This window comes from Lissotriton helveticus, chromosome 1_1 (genome assembly GCF_964261635.1).
Source record: "Lissotriton helveticus chromosome 1_1, aLisHel1.1, whole genome shotgun sequence".
Taxonomy (NCBI): Eukaryota; Metazoa; Chordata; class Amphibia; order Caudata; family Salamandridae; genus Lissotriton; species Lissotriton helveticus.
The window spans coordinates 28,411,130-28,438,703 of record NC_136057.1 but is presented as its reverse complement, the minus strand read 5'-3'; the positions used below and the strand labels follow the sequence as shown (position 1 = coordinate 28,438,703).

General features: G+C 45.9%; 1 protein-coding gene across 1 annotated transcript in view; it reads left to right on the top strand.

The window, feature by feature from the left end:
* Window positions 1–27,574, top strand: part of LOC144766997 (membrane-spanning 4-domains subfamily A member 12-like) — a 162,295-nt gene that overhangs the window by 65,083 nt on the left and 69,638 nt on the right. The window contains exon 2 of the mRNA XM_078650662.1: window positions 19,377–19,533. Coding sequence (XP_078506788.1) covers window positions 19,390–19,533 — 144 coding nt within the window. The 5' untranslated portion in view covers window positions 19,377–19,389. The remainder of the gene's footprint in view (window positions 1–19,376; window positions 19,534–27,574) is intronic.

The window sequence follows — 27,574 nt, the reverse complement described above, 5'->3', positions numbered from 1 at the left end:
CTGTCCTGCCCCACTTTCACCGAGTATGGGTACATGTTCCATGGAAGCGAGCAGAAGTTTTAGCACTCAAACAAACACTACCAGATCCGCGTAAAAATCCTGCAGGCTACTATAAAGAATTGTCGCAAACTGCTGGATCATGTATTATGAATTTAGCCGATATCGATATGTTATTCGGGAACGTCGTTCCACAGCCTTTATGGGGAAAAATTCGTCATGTAGATCATGACCAGGAATTAGGTGACACATGGGCTAATATTACTGTTGCAGATGCACGACAAGTTGGTGGTGCAAAACCTGAGCCCCTGATAGCGGAATTACTTGGTAGGATAGTAGATTACATGAAGACAATAATGCCTGCGATACGTGTAAATTGGGATAAGTTATCTGCATGCAAGCAAAAGAAAGAAGAAACTGTTTCAGATTTCTTCACCAGATTTGAAGAAACATTCATTGACCACAGCGGTCAAGATATGACCACAGAAGGTGGTCAGAGATTGTTTGTCGATAAATTTGTGCACAATCTGCTTCCAGACTTGTGTAGAAAATTGAAAGATTCAGAAAGCTCTTGGGCAGTCTCATCTTCAGCCCCGATATTAGCTACCGCACAGTACTACGAGAATAGAGACAAGGATGAGAAAGATAAAGTAGAGAAGAAAACTAGAGAACTCAAAACGAAGGTTTTGCTACAGCAAGCCTATCCTCCACGTGGTGGTGGTAATAAAAATAACAATGGTCCGAATCACTACCGGAACACTTTTCAGCAGCCTCAGAGAAACTTGCAGAGATTCGATTACAATCAAAACCGCGTAGGTCCCAATCAGTGTTTATACTGCAAACAAGAAGGTCATTACAAATATGACTGTCCTGCCCTGCCACAACGAACAAACGAATTTTCTGGTGTACGAGGTCGTGGTAGTCAGCAAGCGCCTAGAGGTAGAGGGCGTGGAAACACCCCTCAGGACGCACGTCCCCTTCCACCACAAAACTCTATGAACAGGTTTGACCAGCAAAATAACGTATCTGACAGGACAGCTCAATACTACGTCGATGAGTATTACACAGAAAATGAGCAGTGGGAGAATAACGATTGCTAGGACAGCCTTAGACGAAGAGAGGGAGTTGTTTCAGTTCCAGTAGATCAGAGTGGACCTTACGTTGAGGTGATTACATCGGGTGTGTCAGAACCTTTTCTGTTGGATACTGGTGCTATAAAGAGTTCTATTATGCACTCCAAACTCCCTGGCGCACCTTTGTCTGGCGAAATGAACGTTTCCGTAGGTTTTTCTGGCGCCCCGGTTAGAAATCCGATTTCTGACCCTTTATCTCTTTCTGTTGGTCCTTGTGAATTCGAAGCACCCCTTATTTTGACAACAGGTTGTGGTGAAAATTTGCTAGGATTAGATTTGCTAAAAAGATTGTATGCGACTTTGTACTGTTCTCCCTCAGGAGTACAACTGACTTTAGGAAAGAAAGTGGTTTCTCCCATGTATTTGTCGAGAAATACGCTTCCAACAGAATTGACACTTCTTCCGGATATTCTTTGGGCTACTGGTCCGAATGATGTAGGTCTTTTAGAAATTCCACCATATGTTGTAACATTGAAGTCGAATGTCAAAATGCCACGAATTCCCCAATACAGAATATCCAATGAGGGCGAAAAAGCTTTGCTAGCGATTGTTTACGAGTTAATTGAGAAAGACGTAATTGAAGAAACACGAGGCAATGTTTGCAATAGTCCTGTTCTGCCTGTTTTAAAACGAACTGACCCTTCTCAGCCACCTGTGTATAGATTTGTGATTGATCTTAGGGAAGTAAATAAGATAGTGGTGCCACAATTCCCAGTTGTCCCCGACATTACAACATTATTGACTATGATTCCAGCATCCGCATCCTGGTTTTCGGTGATTGACCTGAAGAATGCTTTCTTCAGTATCCCGATTGCTGAGGAAAGCAGGGATATTTTTTCCTTTAGTTTAGGTGGTCGCAGTTTCCGCTTTAAACGCGCTCCTCAAGGCTACTGTGAGAGCCCCTCAATATACAGTCAAGCTCTGAAAAGTCAGCTTGACGCAATGGTTTTGCCCAAAGGTGCCAATCTCGTACAGTACGTGGACGATTTGCTCATAGCCGCGGATACTGAGAAAATATGTAAAATGGCCACATTGGCACTACTGCGTCATCTATGTGATCTACATCACAAGGTGTCACTTTCCAAGCTCCAATATTGCCGACAAGAAGTGACCTACTTAGGTCATCTCTTATCGAAGGAGGGAAGGAAACTGACCCCAGAAAGAATTCAGGCAATAGCGAAATTAAATGTGCCAAGAACGCAGAGAGAAGTACGCGCTTTCTTGGGCATTACATCGTACTGTAGACAGTGGATTCCAAATTTTTCGTTATTAGCCAAACCCTTATTGGCACTAACGTGTACAAATACACCCAATCCCATTCCTTGGTCCGATGAGTGTCAGAAAAGTTTTCTCGAATTACGCACAGCATTATGTTCGGCCCCTGTGTTAGGTAACCCCAACTACAGTAAACCTTTCACATTATATGTCCACGAGAAGGAGGGCTGTGCATTGTCTGTGCTGACTCAGTTATACGGAGATAGACAACGGCCATGCGCCTATTTTTCGTCAACTTTGGATCCGGTAGCACGAGCATTGCCAAGTTGTCTAAGGGCCACAGCAGCAGCAGCTGTTTCTATTCGACAGTCTGCAGGTCTAGTAATGAATAATACACTAATCGTGATGGTTCCGCATGCAGTAGACACATTGTTAAATAGGACTAAGACACAGCACTTAACTAGTGCTCGACTGTCCAGTTATGAATTGACGCTACTAGCGAGCCATGTGCACATCAAAAGATGCAGTACTCTGAACATAGCCACATTGTTACCAATTGCTGAGGAATCGGATGCTTCAGAACAGCACGATTGTTTCCTCAGAACGGAGGAGGAGACCAAAGGGAGAGTTGATCTATTCGATACTCCTCTCGCCGAATGTGATGGTACATTATGGGTGGATGGGTCATGCTTTAAACTCCCAAATGGTAACGTGACTACAGCATATGCTGTCACAACTCTGCACACAATCGTTGAAACTGCGCGAATACCACATGGTTCGGCTCAAGCCGCCGAACTCGTGGCGTTAACAAGAGCATGTGTGTTATCGAAAGGAATGAAAGTGACTATCTATACCGACAGTCAGTATGCTTTTGGAGTGGCTCATAGTTTTGGTCGATTGTGGAGAGAGCGTGGGTTCCTGACTTCGCATGGAGCTAAGATTCAGCATGGTCAGTTGGTGAATGAGCTTCTTGAATCACTGACGTTGCCCCTGAAAGTAGCAGTTGTAAAATGTAGTGCACACAAGAAAGTGATCGATGATGTTGGTCGTGGAAATGCATTTGCTGACGAAACTGCTAAAGAAACGGCAAAGAATGTGATGAGCCGAATGTATGTTGCGAGCCCAGAAAGATGGACTGGTGATGTTGGAATATGTGAAGACACAATAGAAAGTGTGAAGTCCATCCAAGCTGAGGCCACGGAGAAAGAGTTAAGCATGTGGAAAGAAAGTACAGGGAGAATGGATGCAAATGGTTGTTGGATTGAATCTACAGAGCAACAAAGATGGATGTTACCCGATGCATATGTGCCTGCAGTGGTTACAATGGCTCATGGGATGGCCCATATCAGCGCGAAAGGGATTTGCGAGTTGTTGACCCCAGTGTGGAAGAATTCAGGGATTCCCAAGTGTGCAGAGAATGTTGTCAAGAATTGCATGGTGTGTCTGAAACACAATCCTGGTAGGGGAACCCCAACTCCAGCTGGTCATTTCGCACCTCCTACGTATCCGTTCGAGGTTTTGCAGCTAGATTTCATACACATGGAGAGGTGCAACAACTTAAAATATGTGCTCGTGGTTGTTTGCGCCTTCTCAAGGTGGGTAGAAGCCTTTCCCCTAAGGGACAATACTGCCTTGTCCACAGCGAAAGCCCTTGTGAAAGAGTTCTTCCCCAGATTCGGAATGCCTAGAATGGTCTGGTCGGACAACGGAAGTGAATTTGTGGGTTGTGTGATGAAACGAGTGTGTGAAGGGCTAGGCATTAGTCAGAAGTTCCACGCTGCAAATCACCCCCAATCAGCTGGATTAGTGGAATGTTACAATGGCACACTTAAGCTTAAATTGGCCAAAATCCAAGCGAGCACGGGTCTTAAATGGCCCGACGCTCTACCCTTAGCACTCCTATCCACCAGAATGACTGTGCATTCGCGAATGAAACTCAGCCCCTATGAAATAATCTTTGGTCGGCCAGCCAACATATGGGGAGTGCCTAGGCCCACGAAGTTTAGCGAGCTGCAACACCCCATTTTGCTCGACTATCTGTATGAATTGACGGCTAAATTGCGTGTTTTATATCAACAGGTCCACAACACCTTGCCTCCGGTTTCCGAGACACCGGGTCACTCCATTGACCCTGGCTCCTGGGTTCTGGTCAAGAATTTCCAGAGGACAAGAAACGACCAGCCCAGATGGACCGGACCGCACCTCGTCCTCCTGTCTACAAGGTCGACTGTTAAAGTGGAGGGGAAGGCCAATTGGGTCCACGGGATCCACTGTAAGAGAATACCTTTCCCTCTGCCACATGACCAATGGGTCCGGACAGGAGGCACTGACTCAAAGCGCACAACTGATGAACGCGTAAAAGAAGCTAAACGTGATTGTGACAGTAAGAAAATTTTTCAAGAAACTACGCCGCCATCAGAACAATTGAACTCTGTGGAACCTGAGCTACTATTTCCGGACCAGACAGCACCCGGGAAAAGACGCTATAATTTGCGACCGAGAAAAACAGACTAAAGTAAAAGTGATTTATTTTTTCGATCCGAGAGAAAAACCTGTGGACTAATAAAATAATAAGTTTTTCCTTCCAAAATGCTATTTTGAAAATGCAGATTCTCCCATCTAGGTAACTTGCTTATTTTTGTTTTTTTCGAACCGCCATCCGGGTTCCGCTGCTAGGGTCGCGGTTGATTAAAGACTTTTGGGTGCAGCTGACAACAATAGGTTGCTGGTTCCAGTTGGTCGAAGGGAGCCACCCTAGACTGACGGAAGCATCCTTTAGCAGAAACAACCTACCGCCGCGGGCAGCACCTTAGAGAGGATGGAGTTTCCTGATGTGGAGAGAACTGACAAACAAATGAACTTTAAGCAGAGACTTTTGAAAACAATGAGAAAGAAAATTTTTATAATGATGTGTATTTTTATGCTATTTAGCGTAATGGTGTTTTTGATAAGCTATGTTTTATTCTCTTTTCATGTGACATTCACGCCTACTGTATCACCCATACCTCCCCCTACTGTTTCCTCTCATTCTTTCCACCCTTTGCCTAACCACGAATCAAATAGGAGACTAGAGTTCATTAATAACTCCTTCGTTCAGTTATTACACCAACACCAACTTGTAATGAACACAACCAACTGTTGGGTGTGTGGTCTCATGCCCCACACCACGGATAGAGGTATCCCCTATTTGGTCCTGCCATTTAGTCACAATGGGTCAGTATGGGCATATAGGACAATGTTCATATATGCACGAGAAATCCAACCCCTACGTTCCGTAAAAGACAACCTCAAGACTAGCGCCCTAGTGAAGGGTATAGTTGACATGATCAAGGAAGTGACTTCTTACGAAGATACCCCGGACGATGAGATACTTGCATATGTAGGTTGGAATGTGACCGGATATGGCACTACATTGAGTGAGAAACAGCAAGCCAAGAGATCGTCCCCTATCTGGATCGTACCCCATCAAGGTCACCTGTGTCTGCAAGGTATTGGTAGGAATCCCAGAGCTCAGCTAGGGAAGAGTGTCTGCACAGAAACGTATGTTTTTGGATCTCAGACTTCCCCTGCCTTTTTAGCCGCAAAGGGTACTTATTTCATCTGCCACGATAGAGCCTATACATGGTTGCCCCCTAACTTCTCGGGCTCATGTTTTGTTTCATTCCTGTTACCCCCCACCTACACAGCAGCGGCGGATTACCATCGGACAAGGGTAGTTCGAGGTGTTTTGAGTAAAGAAGACACTGCGGGTCAAGAATTTGGTGACTTTGCAATGGGTATTCTGCCGTTCTGGGGAGCCATGGTTAACAGCAGAAACATAAGGCAATTGACAAGGGTAGTTGAATCCACCGTGATTGAAACTGCCGGTGCCCTTAGTAACCTGACTGCTGAGCTCCAGTCGGATCGACTGATGACCCTTCAGAACCGGGTCGCTTTGGATGTAATACTTGCGGACCGGGGTGGAGTATGCAAATTGATCCAGTCCAGTTGTTGCATTTTTATTCCAGATAATACTCCAACAGTGTACGGGGCCATCTCCAAGCTGCATAAGATTTCTGATTCCATCCATGTGGATAAAGGAGATTGGTCATTAATGGGATGGTTCTGGGGGCTGATATCTGCCTGGGGATGGAAAATTCTGATGGTCATTGGGATGGTTTTAGCCATTCTTTTCCTGTTCTGTCTATGCATACAGTGTGCTCCTGCAATATGTGGCCTCTGTGCTACATCATGTGTAAGGAAGCCTGTGTCAAGACACAAACTCAGCACTAGAATGATGTTGCAGCAACACCTCAATGACTTTAGGAATATAGATCTGGACTCAGATTAACATGAGGATAGATTAATTGCCTATGTAAGGGCAAAAGGAGGGTCTGTGGTTCTGAAAAATATGGATCCGTAATAGTACCGGACTCGAGAATAAAAACTTCGTCGAAATAGGACGAATTTGGTATCAAAAGACCGGAAATGACGAGTACATCAAGTACATGTATTTTCGGCATATTCGAGTGACAATTTCACCTCGAAATCGTCATTTACCTTCTGAACCCTTAGTTGCATGTTGCCCTCTACATAGGCCTTAATCCAGTCGAATTTGATTCCACAAGGACACGTACTCCTTAATCGACTTCTTCCTGACCCCAGTACAAGTTAGAACCATTGCCCCAGGCCAAGCTCGTTAGGTCAGTTCCCTCCCAGTGGCCAAGCAAGATAATATCTAGGCCCAACCGGCCATAAAGCCATTTCAGCACGCACACCTGCCATATCTCGCTCACATCTTTCTTCACTCCTTTTCCTCACTTATTTTATGGTGGGGAGGTGACCATTTTTATTAGGGGTCCAGCGATATCTGATGAAATGTTGGGCCTTGCCGGATGATTTGTTATGAGCAGCACGACGTGAAATATGTATATGTCATCATGACTCTGCTTTCTTTTTGTAATCAGTAACCATAAATGAAATACCACGCACCCAAGGAATGTTTCGCCAAAGGGTAAATGTTGTGTATAAGAAGAGAAGCCTAACTTTGTGAAAGTGTTTAGTCTCCTGAATATACTGGTATTGTACTTCTAGGACCCTGTCACCTTGGTTGCAACCAATAAACGAATCTTTGACTTCACCTGGAAGACTCTGAAGTTTCTGTGGGTCTGACTCAGGAGAACCCGAGGTCTTTGGTGTGTTGATCCCCTGGCACCGCTGGGTTACCGGTTCGGTACCGGTTCCTAAAAACCCAGTACCTCATTGTCGGCCTGCTGATATCAAATTCGTCATGATACGAATATGTTTATGACACAGGTCCAAAGTTTTCAGTACCACATTTCACAGTTGTGTAATGTAACTTCATCATAATTGATCACAATTACAAGAGCATGATGTGTGGACTATGGATTGAATGCTACAATCTATCCAGGTAGCCAATAAGGTTTTGGAGTGGTCCAGGGCTTTGCTTATTTATGGTCTGAGAGAGGTTTCTTGACATCCGCTGGTACATTAATTCAAAATGCACCAAGTTTCTGGATTTGTTATTGGACCTACAGTTCCCAAAATGATTGTTGGTATGAAATGGGTCACTCCAAGAGTAGAGAAGACATAGTTTCCAAGGGCAAGAATTTTGCCAATGAGATTGCAAAGTACTATGTTCTTGAGTCTGAGACATAGGGAATAAATGACAAATCTGAATGTGGAATGAAAATTATCAACTGTTTCTTGTCAATGTCTGCTCAATCATTTTAGGAGTTGAGGGAGTTGCAAAATGAAGTGCTAGAGGATGAAAATATGGGAGAAAGCAGGAAAGTTCAAAAGAAAATAATGATGAGAGATTTGTAGTGCCTGATTTCATTTTGCTGCAGATTGTAAGATACATTTATGGAATGTGATGGTAAAAAGAAATGGCGAAATCCACATTTCAGGAAAATTGAAAATTGAAAAGACGAGATGACGGTGATGTGTCATCTGTCAACAAGTGGACATCAGTAAGAGGACAAATGTCACATAGGAAAGTCAGAAGGTCCCTTCATAATAACACAAATAAGTTTGATAGAGATGTTCCCTTATAATAACCTGAGATATATTTTGGTCATGTACTTTTGTCAAAGGGGGTTAAAGCTTAACCAACTCTCAGGTGGAACTCACTGACTGTATCCAAGCTTTTATTAATGGAGTTGATTTCCAACTTCTTTAGAGTCAGATAGAGGAACTCATAAAAAAAAGAAAAATAAATTAAGTTATGAGAGTTCTGTGCATGGCACCGAAAGAGGAGCAGAAATTCCATTGTGGATATACCCAGGAAGCATCAGTAACTGTAGTAAACTGAACTGCTGAATTATATGCCTGTAGCTACCTGCATCAACATCATTTTGTGAGTATTTACTTTTATGATTAAGGGCCTTATGTACAAAAGATTATAGTTGCAAACCAGGTGCAGACTGGTCTGCGACCGCTAAGACCTTGTATCGGCATATTCAAAGGAGTAATTGTTATGCATTTCCTAATTTTGCGATGCAGACAAAGTATTTACCATTTCGCATTTTTGCAATGTCAAATAGGCCTTTTTAACTTAGTGAAGGTCCGAAGCCCCAGGAAGGGATAAAGTCATACCTATTCACTGTGTCAAACGTGCGTCATAGATACTTTTTAATCAGAGTCCGACTAAATCTTATCCAGTGCATGTTGGCACACCCTGCATGTATTTACACTTTAAATGACTTACCCTTCTGTCCCTGTGACAGTTCTTCTGCACAATCAAATTGACACATTTCTTTCTTCTGTAAATTTCATAGGGACCCCCGTAAAAGGTGTATTCTTCCCCTGATGTGCAAATTTCGTTCTAAACAATGTTGTGTAGAAATGTTCTTTTTACAATCCATGGTTTGCTTGTCAGTGGAGTCTTTTTTAACTCAATCATGGAAGATCCGGCGGCCGCACAACACCACTGAATGAATTTTTAATTTGTTCCTAATTATCATTGCTATCACTTTGTTACTTCTACTTTCATCCTGCTATGTACAGCATTCTCTTTTTGTACTGATTGATGATTTTTAAATTGTATTTATCTGCATTTTGTTGTTTTTAAATTGTATTCATCTGTACTTTTATGATCTTATATTATAGGTATCGAATAAAGTAATTGACTGACTGACTGATTCGGTATTCGTATGCTCAAAACATTTGCAATTAGTCACAAAACAGGCTTTGTGGTAACCAGGTGAAAATCATAAAAAGGGGTCAAAGATGCTCCATCTCTTTTCACAATGGCTGCTTTGTTCGCTGTGGTGAGGCAAAGGCGCATTTTGGCTGCAGTTCAGAGGCGAAGGCATAGGCAAGAGAGGATTTAAGGTCGGAGTTACAATCTTTGGCAAAACAATGGAGGCCATTTATACAAAGTACAGGCTTACTTGTAGAAGTATTTTAGATTTAATGGATGAAATGAACCCTTTAATACAAAGAGACACACGTGGAGCTGAGGCCATCCCCTCACACATTCAGGTGCTGTACTCTTTGCATCTCTGGCATCAGTGTGTCCCCATGCCATTGTGGCTGAGTTTGCTATCTCGGTCTCAAAGCCATGTTGATAAAATTATTCAGCATTCTGTCCATCATTTGTTGCAGTTACACTTTTCCCCCTACGTGGGATGGGTATGCCCAGACGTGGGTCCCTTGCTCACTGTGCCACTGGATTCAAGCTAGCCTGGCTGAAGAAGGGTGACATGCCCTGAAACCGGTCCCAGAATGCTTGTTTCCAGTCCAGGAAGGACTTGGCTGGCAGTTCGGTCTAGACTGTCCCCATGAGGCACAGGGTCAAGACTGATTTGCATACGGCTGGGTCCAAACTAGGGTGGCGTAGTAGGCAAAAGAACATTGGATTTCACCCAGATCTCTTGACTGGGGGAGAATATTTGAATCATTCAGCATTCCGTCCAACATTTGTTGCAGTTACACGTGTTGCATAATGTAGCAACACAAGGAGACCTTCCTTTAGAGATGGTAAAGGACAATAGCGATGATAGTGAGATACCTCCATCTTGTGAACAACCTCAAGATGTGGGTGGCAACAGAGTTATTGATGAAAGGAATGTTAAAACACAACTCACTGATAACTGCTTTTAAAGCAAGCTTTTTATGCCCAGACGTGGGTCCCTTGCTCACTTTGCCACTAGTACAAGCTAGCCTGGCTGATGAGTGGTGTTACCCCGAAACCGGTCCCAGGATGCTGGTTTCCGGTCCAGGGAAGACATGGCTCGGCAGTTCGGGCTGGACTGTTCCCATGAGGCACAGGGTCAAGACTGATTTGCATATGGCCATGTCTGAACCGAGGTGGCCGAGTGAGCTAAAGAACGATGATGTATTCAACCCAGATCTGTGTCTGGGAGTGAGTGTCTGAAAGGTTTTAGTGCTCCGTCCATCATCTCCCGGTGTTTGCTAACCATTTATTTACCCAGCACCCTGCCGTTTGTGCTACCAAGGGCCTACCTTAGGGTGATGTGTACGTATTAAGAGGGTATTTAAGACTTCTCAAGGGGGTTTAAAGTCTACCAAGTCTATGTGGTAGTGTGACACTGCCGCCAGGATGCCATGGCAGGCCTGGAACATGTTTTAAAGTGCTACTTAAGTGGGTGGCACAACAAGTGCTGCAGACTCACTTCTAGCATTTAATAAGGAGGCCCTGGTTATATGGTTGGCCACTCTACAAGCGACTTATATATCTAATTTTCATATTTCATTTACTCATACCACTCATACCATGTTTAGGGGAGTGAGCACAAGCACTTTGTGCACTTTACCACTGCTAACCAGTGCTAGAGTCATAATCCCAACGCAAACTAATTCAGACAAGCATAGGAGGAGGAAAGCCAAAAGTTTGAGGGTGACCCTGCAGAGAGGGCCAGGACCAACAGTCTATGTCTTCTATCAAAATCTTTGGAGGTTTTAAGGGAGGACTGAAATATGATTGTAGAAAGATGATGATGACCAGAAAAAGAGAAAGGGGAGCTACTGCAATTGGTGATATCAAAGCCAGTGTTTATGGTGAAGTAAATGTTTTGGAGAAGATAAAGTTGACGAAATCAACACTGATGCATGAATTATTGTAGAGTGGGGTAGTTTGTAATCATTTAAAAAATCATTAGATGTGTGAGCTGTGAAAATGCTTTAATTAATTAGAAAATAGTGTTTATTACGTATGTTTACATTAGCATGACTAGGCTACAAATTTAAATTACTGGACCCAAGCCTGCTTGCACTGACATCTATTTTAAAGCTGCAGAAGAAAATTTTGCTTTTAACCCCTTCCTTGCGGGGCTAATTCCCCCACATTGCGGGGTGGGCGGGGGGTGAGTGCGGCGCCGCGGTGCTCGTGACAAGACCAGGTCGTCATGAGTCACGGTGGAGCTGTGCTCATGACGGCCTAGTCTCGTCATGACCCCGCCCACTGATTAATTCTCCCGCGGGGAATTAACAGCACGTGGGCGGAGCAGCGGCGTTATGACGAGACCAGGCTGTCATGAGCACAGCTCAACTGTGACTCATGACGGCCTGGTCTCGACATGAGCACACAAGGGGTTAAAATTGCACGAACAGGTTCCCTGCATGCACTTTTCTCTTCTTTGTTTTCCTTTTCATAAAATAGACAAAACGGAATTCAATTTACGGTGTTGTTTTCTTGTACTGAACAAAACGTATTTACTCGTGTGCCTTATGAGGAAGCCATGTTGAGATGTTTGTGTATGGTGCAATAATCAAGGCTTTTTTGCCTAGACTCTAACGGGAAATAGACATTCATAAATTCATTATTGTGTGTTAAGAAACATAAGTGCACTAACAATTTTTTTATTTCTTATACATGTTTAATATAATAAATACATAGCAAAGTAGGTATTTATTAGCTGTAACTTGTTTAATGTATCTTGTGTATTTGGGCAGTCAAAGGTCTATTCACATATAGCTTTGTTAATCCAGCCCTATAGGGCACTTCACACTATGTTAAGTGTGTGATTTTTCGCTATCTGAATCCTATAAAAGGAGCCTTTTCTGGGAGATGTGCTTGAATGTTGTCATTGTTTTAAACTGAGGAATTACTATGTCAGTTTGCTATTTGATTTTATACTTAAGACTTATGTTTGCTTTCTGAAAGGCAGACTACACCTTAGTCTGTAAATTTATGCTTGTAGACCTTTCTCTGCTTTTCAAACCAAGCAGTGTCCACATAAGATTACCTGCTTGATATTTCGGCTCTTTCTTCGGAGGCAGACTCCATATTCATCCTCTTGCTGATTTATATTTAGACGCTTCCTTGACGTACAAACTGAGTAGATTTATGCGAGTTCTTTGCTGAACTATATTTTGGTTTATGCTAATTTCCTTATGTTATGACCTCTCAAATTGGCTTTAGTTTTATGAAATGAAAAAAATAAATAAAATGAAAATAAAATTTATAAAGCGCGACTATCACCTGGGGGTATCTATGCACTAAGCAAAAACTGAACAGCCTGGGAAGATCCAGAAAATGGCAGAATTATTTGGAAAAAAGCCACGTTTTCAGCTCTTTCCTAAACTCTATTAGAACATTGGCATGTTGGGAGCTCCATTGAAAACAATGGAGTGCTCCGGGCTTATAATGGCTGGTATACGCCCGGAGCTCGAACATGCCAATGCTTCTTTGTTCACAGCTCTGGCTGTGAACAAAGGCTTCAGGGAGCCTGAGGGGGTTCCAATCCCCTCGCGCTCCCATAAGGCTTTGTTTTTTTTGTTAGAACATTCTGCCCTCTAGTGGCAGAATGTTCTAATAGCCTTATAGCCCTTCTTAGCTGGGCTATACCGGCTATTAAAGACCCTCTCCCTTGTTAAAGGTCCTCGCCTTCGTCTCGGGCCTTTAACACTGGAGACAGCTTTTTCTAGCCGGTATAGCCCTCTACGGCGGGCTATAAGGCCATAGTTAGTTTGTTTTAAATTTTAGTTCAGTCGGAAGAGTATTCCATAGTCCTGATGTCCTTAAGCTGAAGCCTCTCCCACCCCAGTTGGCTTTCTTAAATCTGGGGACTACCAGATTACCACTTGTGGATGAGCACAGTGAGGGCATTGGGATGTATCGATGAAAATACTGCTTAAATTAGTCTGAGCCAACAGCATGTTGTGCCCTGAAGGCAATACAGAGTGCCTTGAACTGTATACGCTTATCAATGGGAAGCCAGTGTTGTTTAATGAGTGCTTGAGAAACAGAAGTATGTTTTGGAATGCCCAGCAGTAATCTAGCGGCGGCATTCTGTAGTGTTTATAGCTTATGTAGAAAACATTTTTTGAATGTTGATAAAAAGTGCAATGCCATAGTCTATTTTGGACGAATTCAGAGTTGTGACTACCCTTTTTTGCAGGATAGGAGGAATGAAAGGTAATCCTTTCCTTAAGGATTTCAAACTGAGGAAACATGAAGAAGTGATATGTTTTTTTTGTCCTTCAAAAGATAACTTAGTATCAATAATCACCTGAAGTTTTTTGCTTTTTCCCTGGGGGTAGGCAGACTCCCCAGTTCCTGGGGCCACCACTTGTTTGACCAGAAAGAAGGATTGTTGATAAATAGTTGAACCTCTGCTTTTGAGGAGTATAGTTTCAAGCAGTTACTGCTCATCCAGTTACTGATATGGAGCATACAGTCGTGGAACTGGGCAGCCGTGGATGCAGGATTGTTGGTAATGGAGACAACGATTTGCGTGTCATCCGCATATGAAACCAGGGAAAAAACAAAAGATGTAATTTAGGCTGCAAGTGGGGTAACATAGGGATTGAACAATGTGGGGCTCGGGATGAGCCCTGAGGGACTCCACAGGGTAATGAAAATGCTGGTGAAGTGAAGTCACCTAAGGAGACCTAATGCAGCCAGTCAGAAAAGAAATCAGGAACTTGAGTGTGTGATCTTTGATCCCAATTGATTCAAAGCGATCAATGAGAAAAGCATGGTTGACCGTATCATATGCAGCGGATAGATCCAGAGGGATCAGGGCTCCATTTCGCCCACTGTCTATCATTTGCTTGATTTCTTCCGTGGCTGTAATCAGCGCCAGTTCGGTATTGTGGTGACTTCGAAAACTGAACTGTGTAAAATCCAGACTCTTGTTTTTTTCTAAGAAAATGGTTAATTAATTGTTGATGATTTTCTCAACCAGTTTGGCAGGAAATGGTAATCGAGTTACTGGTCGATAGTTTTCGGGGTCACCAATGTCTAAGTTAGCCTTTTTTTTTTTTACTTTCCCTTATATGTAACATATACAAAGAACCCCCTCAATTGGCATCGTTACAACAAATGTACACAGTTCGACAACCTCATTACGGCACTCGAGGACATAGGCATCACCTAGATAGGTACGGACACACGGGGATTAACAGATTAGCATAAGTTAGCCTTTTTTGACAATGGCAGAATAGACCGTACCTTCCAATCTTTTGGAAATAACCTGCTTTGAAGAGATTGTTAAAAATGGCCGTGAGTTGTGTGGCTATCACCTCCAAGGCTAAGATAATTGTTCTGGCTGGACAAGTCCTGTGGTGAACCTGTTTTGGTCTGCATCAGTATTCTTTGCGTCTGATTGGCCGTCAGATGTCCAAAGTGGGTTAAAGCACTGATGTTGTGTGTGTCTTTCAGAGATCTAGAATCTAAGTCAGCAGTTTGACTTAAGTTTAGAAAGGAATTATAGACAGACTTAACTTGCCTGAAAATGAAGTGCTAATTTGTTACAGAATTGTTGATTAATATTGAGGTTTTTAGATCAGGAGGTTTTTTTAACTGTTGCAAATAATTCCTTGGAGGAGTTCATTGCTCCTTCTATTTTTGTCGCATAATAGTTATTTTTCGCAATTAAAATCATCTTTTTGTAAGTATGCAGATTGCTTGAGTATATTTCTTTGTCTGTTGGTTTAACCATTATTGCTGCTGATTTAACTCTGAGTTACTACTTCATGCCTTCTGTATTGATTCTTAACATTTGAATAACCTTCATGGTTTTGACTTTGAATCTTATCCTACAAAGGTTTCTATTCTGATCCCGTGGGAGTCACACAACCGTGATCCTCTGTATCAGCCCTTTACATTTATTAGGGAAAAGAACTGACATAAAATGCATTACGTTCTGGTGCTGGAGGCCAGGAGTTGTTACTAAGAAAAGTTTCCCGCCTCTGTGGTGCACAAGCAGACTGAAATAGCCCTTTGAGAAAGTCTGCATTGCGTACGCATGGTGGCTACACTCACAACAATAGGCTCTGATGGTGAAGATAGTTTGTTGTGGTTAGTCAGTCAGAGAAGCCTGCAGCATGCACAATCACAGCAGTGGCTCTGATTGTGGTGATTGTTTGTGAGTGGGAGAAATCTACGATAGGCACGCTCACTGCAGTAGGCTCTGATGGTGGAGATAGTTGGTTGTGGTTTATGAGTCAGAGAAGCCTGCGGTGGACACACTCACTGCAGTAGGCTCTGATTGTGGTGAGGGTTTGTGAGTGAGAGAAGTCTGCAAAAGGCACACTCACCGCAGAAGGTTCTGAAGGTGGGAATGATTGGTTGTAGTTTCTGAGTGAGAGAAGTCTGCGGTACGCACACTCCCTGCAGTAGGCTCTGAAGATGGAGATGATTGATTGTGGTTTGTGAGTGAGAGAAGTCTGCGGTAGACACATTCCCTGAAGTAGGCTCTGATGATAGAGATGATTGGTTGTGGTTTGTGAGTGAGAGGAGGCTATGGTGAATGTATTCCTTGCAGTAGGGTCTGAAGGTGAGAATGGTTCATGAGTGATAGAGAAGTCTGCTGTAGGCACACTCCCTGCAGAAGGTTCTGAAGGTGGAAATGATTGGTTGTGGTTTGTGAGTGAGAGAAGTCTGCGGTACGCACACTCCTTGCAGTAGGTTCAGATGGTGGAGATGATTGGTTGTGGTTTGTGAGTGAGAGAAGTCTGCGGTAGGCACACTCCCTGCAGTAGGTTCAGATGGTGTAGATGATTGGTTGTGGTTTGTGAGTCAGAGAAGCCTACAGCATGCACACTCACTACAGTAGGCTCTGATGGTGGTGATTGTTTGTGAGTGGGAGACATCTACGGTAGGCACGCTCACTGCAGTAGGCTCTGATGGTGGAGATAGTTGGTTGTGGTTCATGAGTCAGGGAAGCCTGCGGTACATACACTCACTGCAGTAGGCTCTGATTGTGGTGAGGGTTTGAGTGAGAGAAGTCTGCAAAAGGCACACTCACCGCAGAAGGTTCTGAAGGTAGCAATGGTTCATGAGTGACAGAGAAGTCTGCGGTAGGCACACTCCCTGCAGTAGTCTCTGATGATGGAGATGATTGGTTGTGGTTTGTGAGTGAGAGGAGGCTATGGTGGATACATTCCCTCCAGTAGGGTCTGAAGGTGGGAATGGTTTGTGAGTGAGAGAAGCCTGCGTTTGCACACTCCCTGCAGTAGGCTCTGATGATGGAGATGATTGGTTGTTGTGGTTTGTGAATGAGAGAAGTCTGCTGTAGGCACACTCCCTGCAGTAGGCTCTGATGATGGAGATGATTGGTTGTGGTTTGTGAATGAGAGAAGTCTGCTGTAGGCACACTCCCTGCAGTAGGCTCTGATGATGGAGATGATTCGTTGTGGTTTGTGAGTGAGAGAAGTCTGCTGTAGGCACACTCCCTGCAGTAGGCTCTGATGATGGAGATGATTGGTTGTGGTTTGTGAATGAGAGAAGTCTGCTGTAGGCACACTCCCTGCAGTAGGCTCTGATGATGGAGATGATTGGTTGTGGTTTGTGAATGAGAGAAGTCTGCTGTAGGCACACTCCCTGCAGTAGGCTCTGATGATGGAGATGATTGGTTGTGGTTTGTGAGTGAGAGAAGTCTGCTGTAGGCACACTCCCTGCAGTAGGCTCTGATGATGGAGATGATTGGTTGTGGTTTGTGAATGAGAGAAGTCTGCTGTAGGCACACTCCCTGCAGTAGGCTCTGATGATGGAGATGATTGGTTGTGGTTTGTGAGTGAGAGAAGCCTGCGTTTGCACACTCCCTGCAGTAGGCTCTGATGATGGAGATAATTGGTTGTTGTGGTTTTTGAGTGAGAGAAGTCTGCTGTAGGCACACTCCCTGCAGTAGGCTCTGATGATGGAGATGATTGATTGTGGTTTGTGACTGCGAGAAGTCTGCTGTAGGTACACTCCCTGCAGTAGGCTCTGATGATGGAGATGATTGATTGTGGTTTGTGACTGCGAGAAGTCTGCTGTAGGTACACTCCCTGCAGTAGGCTCTGATGATGGAGATGATTGGTTGTGGTTTGTGAATGAGAGAAGTCTGCTGTAGGCACACTCCCTGCAGTAGGCTCTGATGATGGAGATGATTGGTTGTGGTTTGTGAGTGAGAGAAGTCTGCTGTAGGCACACTCCCTGCAGTAGGCTCTGATGATGGAGATGATTGGTTGTGGTTTGTGAGTGAGAGAAGTCTGCTGTAGGCACACTCCCTGCAGTAGGCTCTGATGATGGAGATGATTGGTTGTGGTTTGTGAGTGAGAGAAGCCTGCGTTTGCACACTCCCTGCAGTAGGCTCTGATGATGGAGATAATTGGTTGTTGTGGTTTTTGAGTGAGAAAAGTCTGCTGTAGGCACACTCCCTGCAGTAGGCTCTGATGATGGAGATGATTGGTTGTGGTTTGTGAGTGAGAGAAGCCTGCGTTTGCACACTCCCTGCAGTAGGCTCTGATGATGGAGATGATTGGTTGTGGTTTGTGAATGAGAGAAGTCTGCTGTAGGCACACTCCCTGCAGTAGGCTCTGATGATGGAGATGATTGGTTGTGGTTTGTGAGTGAGAGAAGTCTGCTGTAGGCACACTCCCTGCAGTAGGCTCTGATGATGGAGATGATTGGTTGTGGTTTGTGAATGAGAGAAGTCTGCTGTAGGCACACTCCCTGCAGTAGGCTCTGATGATGGAGATGATTGGTTGTGGTTTGTGAGTGAGAGAAGCCTGCGTTTGCACACTCCCTGCAGTAGGCTCTGATGATGGAGATAATTGGTTGTTGTGGTTTGTGAATGAGAGAAGTCTGCTGTAGGCACACCCCCTGCAGTAGGCTCCGATGATGGAGATGATTGGTTGTGGTTTGTGAGTGAGAGGAGGCTATGGTGGATACGTTCCCTCCAGTAGGGTCTGAAGGTGGGAATGGTTTGTGAGTGAGAGAAGCCTGCGTTTGCACACTCCCTGCAGTAGGCTCTGATGATGGAGATGATTGGTTGTGGTTTGTGAATGAGAGAAGTCTGCGGTAGGCACACTCCCTGCAGTAGGTTCAGATGGTGGAGATGGTTAGTTGTGGTTTGTGAGTGAGAGAAGCCTGCGTTTGCACACTCCCTGCAGTAGGCTCTGATGATGGAGATGATTGGTTGTGGTTTGTGAATGAGAGAAGTCTGCGGTAGGCACACTCCCTGCAGTAGGTTCAGATGGTGGAGATGGTTAGTTGTGGTTTGTGAGTGAGAGAAGTCTGCGGTAGGCACACCCCCTGCAGTAGGCTCCGATGATGGAGATGATTGGTTGTGGTTTGTGAGTGCGAGAAGTCTGCTGTAGGCACACTCCCTGCAGTAGGCTCTGATGATGGAGATGATTGGTTGTGGTTTGTGAGTGAGAGGAGGCTATGGTGGATACATTTCCTCCAGTAGAGTCTGAAGGTGGGAATGGTTTGTGAGTGAGAGAAGCCTGCGTTTGCACACTCACTGCAGTAGGCTCTGCAGGAGTGGTGGTTTATAATTATTTACTGCCATAGACGTTTGTGGGGGAACCCTCATGTCATCAGGCCTGAGATAATAGATTGTTGCCTGCCTCTGAAGTGTGGGTATGTTGCTTGTCTTTTTGGGCCTGACAATGGTTTGTCAATGAGTGGTGCACCTGCTGCAGCAGTGATAGATCCGCCCCCTTTTACGCATTGCATCAGGCTCTGGTGTTGTGGGCTGACTGTTAAGGTCACAAACGTGGCATCTCCTCAGAGACAGAGTCTTTGGGACACAACTTACATTTAACATACTTACTGGTCTTTTCCTGTTTTAGATACCGGAGCAGCATGTCGTCATCCATAAATGTGCCAGCTTCCGGATATTCGACCACTGAAATTAATAATTTTAATTTCCCCTTCAATTTCCTACCAAGAACTCATGCTCCTTCTCCGGTGCGGACTCCAGAAGTAGCGAAATCTACAAAAAAAGGGGTAAGTGTGGATACTCGCATCTCTACTTCTCACACTGCAGACAAACTATCTGTCCAGAATACTTGAATGCAAGATGCATGGTGGAAGCAGAGCTCTAAGCACTTATTTCCTCTGTGCAGACTGTGTCTCTCTATATGAGCGGCCCAGGAATGAGGAATAACTGAGGGAATCAGTAATTCCAAGTCACATTTCTATAGTAATTCATTCAGGGCCAACGTTTACCCCTCCTAAAGTTATAGGGGCCCGATTCACAGAATGAACTTAAGACTCAATCCTAAACGTACTACTATTTTGGTATTCACAGAATGAACTTAATACTTTTGGCAATCACAGAATGAACTTACTACTTTTGGTATTCACAGAATGAACTTACTACTTTTGGTATTCACAGAAGTTAGGATTTTGTCTTAAGTCTGTCTTAAGTCTGTCTTAAGTCTGTCTTAAGTTTGTCTTAAGACAAACTTAAGACAAAATCCTAACTTCAGTGACTACCAAAAGTAGTAAGTTCATTCTGTGAATGCCAAAAGTAGTAAGTGCATTCTGTGAATACCAAAATAGTAGTAAGTTTAGGATTGAGTCGTAAGTTCATTCTGTGAATCGGGCCCTAGGTGTGATTGAGCAAGAACTTGCTAATGTTTTAAGGAGAGAAAATGGGCCATCAGAATGCAGAGGCCACCCCTAAAGAGGGCCTGGGTGTGTGTGCTAAAAGCCATAAGATACATGAACTGCACCTTGGTCTTTCCTACATGCTAGAAGGCCCCAAATCACTTTCTGGTTGAGTAAGTGTCCACTCCATTCGTTGTGTTTGGCTGGAAGAACATTGAGGTCTCGTGTATGTGATATGTTGTGGTGTTGTATGTGAGGCTTGGAGGTGTGCACCAAACCCTTTGTGGGAGCATGCAGCAAATGTAAGCTTGAGTTGGGATGTGAAATGAGTGTCAGGGATAGATTTGTAGATTGTGTAAAAACTTTTAGCCTGAGGTCAGTTGAAATCATGGTCTTGGGAACAGCCAGATCTCTGTTACTTTCTTGATTTCTTTGTGTCTGTCAATCAGCCTTGATCTCCTCGGGTGCGTGTTCCAGAGCTCTCCCATCAGTACACGGGAAGACCACCCTTTAATATGGGGTTTTTAGATTGATGATGAGGAGGAGGAGGAGGTGGACATTCTGGAACTGATGACTCCTTTTTGACTGTGCAGGCCAAGTTAGGATTGCAAGAAGGGTGGTCCTATTCCATGAATCCCCCCTGGTGAGTGGTGTCTTTAAAGGGACCTTCACAGCAGAAGGAATGTGATCACATCTGTTAAGATTAGGACTTGTCTTGTTGTGGCATTCTGGATTTATTTCAGCTGCTGGTTCTATGTCATGGAAGTCCACTGTTGAGCCTATTGTCATTATTCAAGTCGTGAGGCCTGTATTGTGGGATGGGGCCTTGTGACTAAAGCTGCTGACCTTGGAACTGGGGAACCAGGTTTGAATCCCAGCCTCTTCCAATTCTAGGCAAATTATAATATCTCCCCGTGCCTAAAAATTGTTTTGCTTGTAAAGCTCTCTGAAGACCCCTGACCTGGTTTGTGCTATGTAAAGCTGCAAAAAAAGAATAGATTAGTGAAGATGCCAAACCATACTTTGTGTTGCTTTTCATGCTATCACATTTGACTAACCGGAGGTTGGGTGGCCAGCAAATTTCTGTATGAATCCCTTATTCACCCATATGATGGGGTACAACTGCAGGCTTAACGTCACATGTTGGGACCCTGATCAGGTGCTGTCCAGTTGTATAGGGGGTGGAAAGAAGACAGTGGCCACATTTCACCCCTGCCTGTAGTTCAGACCCATGTGAAGGCAAGATGCATTGCACAAACATAGCAATACAGGTTTCCATATCAGGGAAGGGACACACCTTTCTGAAGATGGCCTTTCAAGTGTGGCACTGAGATATGTTGCCTTTGCCTCAGTCAGGTTTTGTAGCATCGTACCAGCTGAGTGACTTCTCCAATAACTACGCTATACAAGGCGAGTAATTTTACACGTCTTTATTCTGCTGCGAGTATGTCAGAGCTCAACATTCTAAGCCTGCTTTCAACTCGTGCCTTCAAAGCTTACGTCACAGGCCTATGGTGTACAGTGGGAACCAAAAGAGTTCCAGCATTCATTATTTACAAGACACTAATAAGGTTGAGGGTGAAAGACCCGATTGGAGTGATCCAGTTATTAGATGAGGGGTTTATTTAGGGAAAGAGAAAGGGGGTGCGTGTAAGAAATGCCTTAGAGCGCCCTGAGACATTCTGGCTCACAGTCTCTCTATGATCTGCTAGCAACAGTCCTTTTAATTTACATAAAAGCCTGGCACTCAAGTTACTGAACTGCCACTGATTACACATTACTAAACAATACACTTTCCATACACTGCACCGTAGGCGTGCAGGGTCATTCCTGTCTGATTATAAGCATGCTTAGGTTGGGGGAGATAGATAGTGTCACTACAAACCAATGGTTTTTCAGTGTTTTTATGGAAAAATGCTAGCAGTTATATTATTACAAGGCCTAACTATAACAGCACTTTAGCCTTCATGTTTTTTCAGTAAATTCTAGAATTTCTTTGTGTCACAGAATTACTTGGTAACTTACCTAACTATAACATTGCTTCAACCTTTGTTTTTTTTAATGAATTTCTGAGATTTGTTTAACGTAAAGTAAGATATTATTGGGGCGCTAGGTGGCGCCAGACCAAGATGGCCGCACTGCAGTGAGGCTCTCGCCTAGTCGAGCCTAAAGTCCATCCTACAACATATCCTGACCAGCAAAACTGCCTTACAAGTAATGGGAGCTGATTCACCTTGCTGAGAGGAACGCTCCGGTGTCATTGCCTCCCGGGTGGCGCTCCCAGAGCCGGAGAAAACTACCCCGCTTCCCGCGAGCGGCGCCTCGCGCACTTCTACTGTTCCGGCCTCCCGGGTGGGCCAGCTGGGAAAGACCGGGGCTTTGAGGCCTGGACGGAGGCGCCCCACCTCTAAGCGGCGCGGCCGTGTGGCCTACTTCACTGTCGAACTACTGCCCGGGACGGCTTGACTTGGAGGTGAGACCCCCCCCGCCTACGTTGCCTGCTCGCGCTCCCCCCCAGGCCTGCTGACCTGCATTGTTGGAGCCCCCGCTCGCTGGATCCCGCCGAGTGAAGCCTGCTCTGCCCTGCCACTGAGCGCGCACAGGCGAGCGCGCAAATTACTGTGACTGGGCGGCCGCTGACGGGTCTTGCGGCATCGATGCTCCTGGGGGCCCTGACAACATGGGGGGTCTGCCTATCTCGGTGAACCGGTCGCACGCTGTGTCATAACGCCTGGATTCCTAGCCCTACGGCGTGTTGCGGTGACGGCGGATCTTCACTGCTCAGGCACACTTCCCTGTGGGGGTCGGGGCCATGTCTGACCCCCCCCCCCTCCTTTTCCTCACTTCTGCCTCAGCTCTGGTCATAAGTAAAGCCGCTGTCGCGGACATCTTGGCGGGCGGCCCGACCTACTGCTGGACGCCTGGGCGGTAATTTCCGCGGCAGTTGCCGTGCTTCGGCTCCTACGCGCCTACGCCTCTTGTGCTCACTTGTGCCTCCCCGAGTACTGTCCCACGACGAACAGAGAGGACTTCATACCCACTCCTGTGTACCTTGTTCATCTACTGCTGCGACGCATTGACTTTCCTCACGCTGTGGTACGCAGACTCATGCTCCTTAGGTTTGGGTCGGGACCACATAAGGCTGGAGCGCGCCTTCGCCCCGGTCAGGTCTCGGAGCCCATCCCGCCTAGCCAGTCACATACCACAGGCGGAACACCTTCAACACGCAAACGCACGCCTTCAGCCCTGACCCTTCCTCCCCCCGCCCGACTGGAACTAGAGGGAACGGAGGGACGGCAACGTGCTCCCTACCTTTGCCGCCCAGCTCACACCAGGCCCCCTTTCGCCTGTACCCTTCTGAGAGCTGGCATCCATCTCCTCTGCAGGGTCGCACAGGCCGAGACGAGACATGGGCCGCAGCGACACTAGGCAGTCGAAAATTCCATTCGAATCTAAGAAAACTTCAAAATCAACGCCGGGGGGGGGGGGGCAGTCCTACCGCCTCGGCCCCTCAGGAGGAAGACTGGAAATCACTCTTGCTGGGCATGAAACAAAGCTTGTCAACAATTGACTCCAAAATAGATACCATAAATACGCGCATGGACAGTGTTGTGGCTAAGCTGGAACTTCATGACACCTGAATAAAGGAGGCTGAAGATAGGATTTCGGGTTTGGAGGATGGAGCTACCTCTTCCCATAGTCACATCAATCAAATGGACAGGCTGCTCAAAATCATAGCGGACAAGAATGAGGATTTGGAGGCGAGATCTCGCCGTAATAACGTCAGAATTTTGGGCCTTGCGGAGTCCACCAACACGGGGAAGATGGAGATATTTGTAGAAAAACTTGTTGTGGAACTGTTTGGAAAGGAACCATTTTCCCCGCACCTCATTGTTGAGAGAGCTCATAGGTCTCTGGCTGCTCCCCCTCCTCCTGGGGCCCCACCGAGGCCCGTCATAGCGCGTTTTCTTAACTATAGAGACCGAGATGCAGTGTTGAGGCGTGCGAGGGAGCTGGGGAAAGTGCACTATGAAAACACAACGCTATCCTTTTTCCCCGATTTCACCCCCTCGGTCCAAGACGCCAGACGTAAATTTGCGGGGACGAAAAAGAGACTCCTATCCCAAAAGATCCCGTATGCCATGCTATATCCGGCAAAACTAAAAATCTCTCATCAGGGCAAACATCACTTTTTTCAAAACCCGCAGCAGGTGGAGGACTACCTCAAGCAGTGTAGGAAAGAACAGCACAGGGAAGAATCAACCCGCCGACGCTCCAGGTCGCATTCGCCACTATCACAGCAGGACTGATCTACTGCACTGTTATATAGACCCTTGAAGTCGAAAGGCCCCGGGTTGCTGGCTTTGCGTAATCTGATGACTGTGTATACCGGTGAGGTTTTAGCTCTGTTTTAACCCTTGCTGGTCTAAGTGTTTCATGAGTGCTCGTACGTCCACCTCCGTCCCGCAGAACCGACCGGGGTAACCTGGTTGCATGTGGGTGTAAGTAGGGAGGTGGTTGGCAGGTCTGGTGCCCCTGGTTTCAGAACCCCAATGGGTGTACCCCTGAATTCCTCTCCACCTCGGTGGACGGGGACTTCTGTAGTAATTTTTTTGGGTTGTTCTAGTTTTGTTGTGGGTTTGGGTGGATGGGTGGGGAACTTATGCCCGGCTAGTTGGGGTTGCCGGTGTGGGTGGGAGGGTACTCCGATCCCCTACTGTCATGATTGATGGGCTGCTGTTGCGAGTTCGGGGCTGGTCTGCCGGGAGGGTGCCGGGAGGGAAATGTTGTTACAATATATTTGATTCTGCTATGATCTGCACTGAGGTACCACTATGCTACACATATTTATACTCTGTTGAATGGGTGACTTGACATCTTCGCAACCGGCACAGCAGTCCCGGCTAGTGTCATGGAATATTCGAGGGCTGAACAACCCGAGAAAGAAAAGGCAAATTTTAGGCTATCTGGACAGGCAAGGGGTATCTATTGCCATGCTTAAAGAAACTCACTTACGATCTGATGGACTCCCTCTGTTTGCATCTAGATGGGCCTCCTGCAAAGTGTTCTCTTCTTATTCGAATTATGCTAGGGGAGTGACAATACTGGTCCGGAGAGGGGTGCGGTTTACTCCAGCTGGGACTGAAATTGACTCAGCAGGACGGTCCTGCATGATATGGGGGACACTACACTCGCATACAGTCCTCTTTGCCTGCTATTATGGCCCCAATACCGATGACACGTCTGCACTCCTCACGCTGTGGGGTAAGATTCAAACATTAGGCATACACCACGTTATATTGGGAGGCGATTTCAACACAGCTCTGGAACCGGGCCTGGATAGATCCCACCCCCAGGCGTTGCACTACACGCATACCCAACGTACATTATCCACGCTTGTCGAGGACCACCATTACATAGATGCCTGGAGGCACGTACACCCCTCCCTCAAACAGGGCACCCACCATTCTGCAGTTCATTACACATGGGGGCGGATTGACTACGTGTTCCTATCGGCTGGCCTACTTCCCTGGCTGGTAGGCGCTCTTCACCTTGCTAGAACATTCTCAGATCACTCGCCAGTTCTCCTCACATTACGCATACCCATTGATGTTTCCCCGTACCTGAGTTGGCGCCTTAATCCCGCACACCTCACTGACTCGGCCTTCAGGGTAGAACTTGAACACGACATACAGGACTTCTTTGAACGTAACGAGGGATCCGTGTCAACTTTCACAACGGTATGGGAGGCCTTTAAGGTCACGGTCAGGGGGGGGTGTATTTCGAAAGGTGGGGGAGTCCTCAAGTCGCTTCGCAGCGAACTGCGCAAGCTAGAAACGGAGCTCCGGGACCTTGAACGGGGCATGACTCGGGACACAAGTGGGCATACTTCTAAGGCACTCCTCAGGGAAAAGCTGAATGAATATGCGGAAACGGCGGAAAAAGAAGGCAAGTTTCTTGGGAAACCATACACGGCGCGCCTCTATTGCGAGGGTGACAGGCCAGGTAGGGCCCTGGCCTTTGCTGTCAGGCCCCCGAAGTACCACAACTATGTTGCGACCTTACTAGATGAACATCAGGTTCCGCAGAGAGACCTCGCGGTACAACTGCGCATCCTCACCAATCACTACTCCACATTATACACCTCCCACAGATTGACGCCCATTGACTTGCAGACATATCTTGCCGACACTGCCGTCGCGTGGATAGGTCCATCTCAGCAGAAATGTTTGCATCATGAAATAGAGCTAGATGAAATAAAAGACACTATCATGGCTATGAAGTCAGGTAAATCACCTGGATCAGATGGGCTGCCAATTGACTTTTACAAGGCTTATATTCATCTACTGGCTCCTATACTGAAACGGGTTTACTATTCTGCCCTTGAGGAGGGAACCTTGCCGACCACTATGCGTGAAGCCCTTATAGCATCATTGCTGAAACCGGGCAAACCTCCAGAACACTGCGATTCTTATCGACCTCTGTCGTTGCTCAACACTGATGTGAAAATCTTGGCTAAAGTGCTCGCGACGCACCTTAATTTATTGATGGAACGTCTGGTTCTGCCGGACCAAGCTGGCTTTGTCCCAAACAGGGCGACGTCACACAACCTACGCACCCTTCAGGCTGTACTGCAGGACATTAACCCTCGATGCGAGGCGGCTGCAGTTTTCCTAGATGCAACAAAAGCGTTTGACTCCCTCGAATGGGACTATCTTCTGGCCCTTCTGGAACGGATGGGGATCCCCTTTAACTTTCTCGATTGGATCCGACTACTGTATAGCAAGCCACAAGCCTCTGTTCTGTTGAACGGCTCCCGTTCCGCCCCGTTTGGGATCCACAGAGGCACCCGGCAGGGCTGCCCGCTCTCCCCCGTTCTCTTTGCGATCGCCATTGAACCATTGGCGGCCAAACTTAGGCAACATCACAATCACCGCTCTTTAATATACCCTGAACGGCAGCTACTCATTGCATTGTATGCTGACGACATGACCTTGTATGTAGACAAACCGCAGGAGAACCTTAACCCTCTGTTGCGCGAGATAACCAAATTTGGAGCCATATCGGGGATACAAATCAATTGGTCGAAGTCAGCTTTTCTATTCCCCTTGACGGACAAGACCGTCTCTTTCCCCCTAGATTACCCTCTACGGTGGGAGACTGATGAAATAAAGTACCTGGGCATAATAGTGACTAGGAGCCGTGAAGCTCTGATTCGAGCTAATTATGGCACGGTCCTGGACAAGCTGACTGATACCATCACTAAGTGGATCCACCTCCCATTATCAATGGCGGGGCGTATTTCCCTGATTAAGATGGTGGTCTTCCCCAAGCTCCTGTATTTATTTACTAATATGCCGTACAATCCAGGCTCCTATTTTTTCCGTGCCCTCAATTCCCAGGTGTCTAGACTTATCTAGGGTGGCAAGCAGGC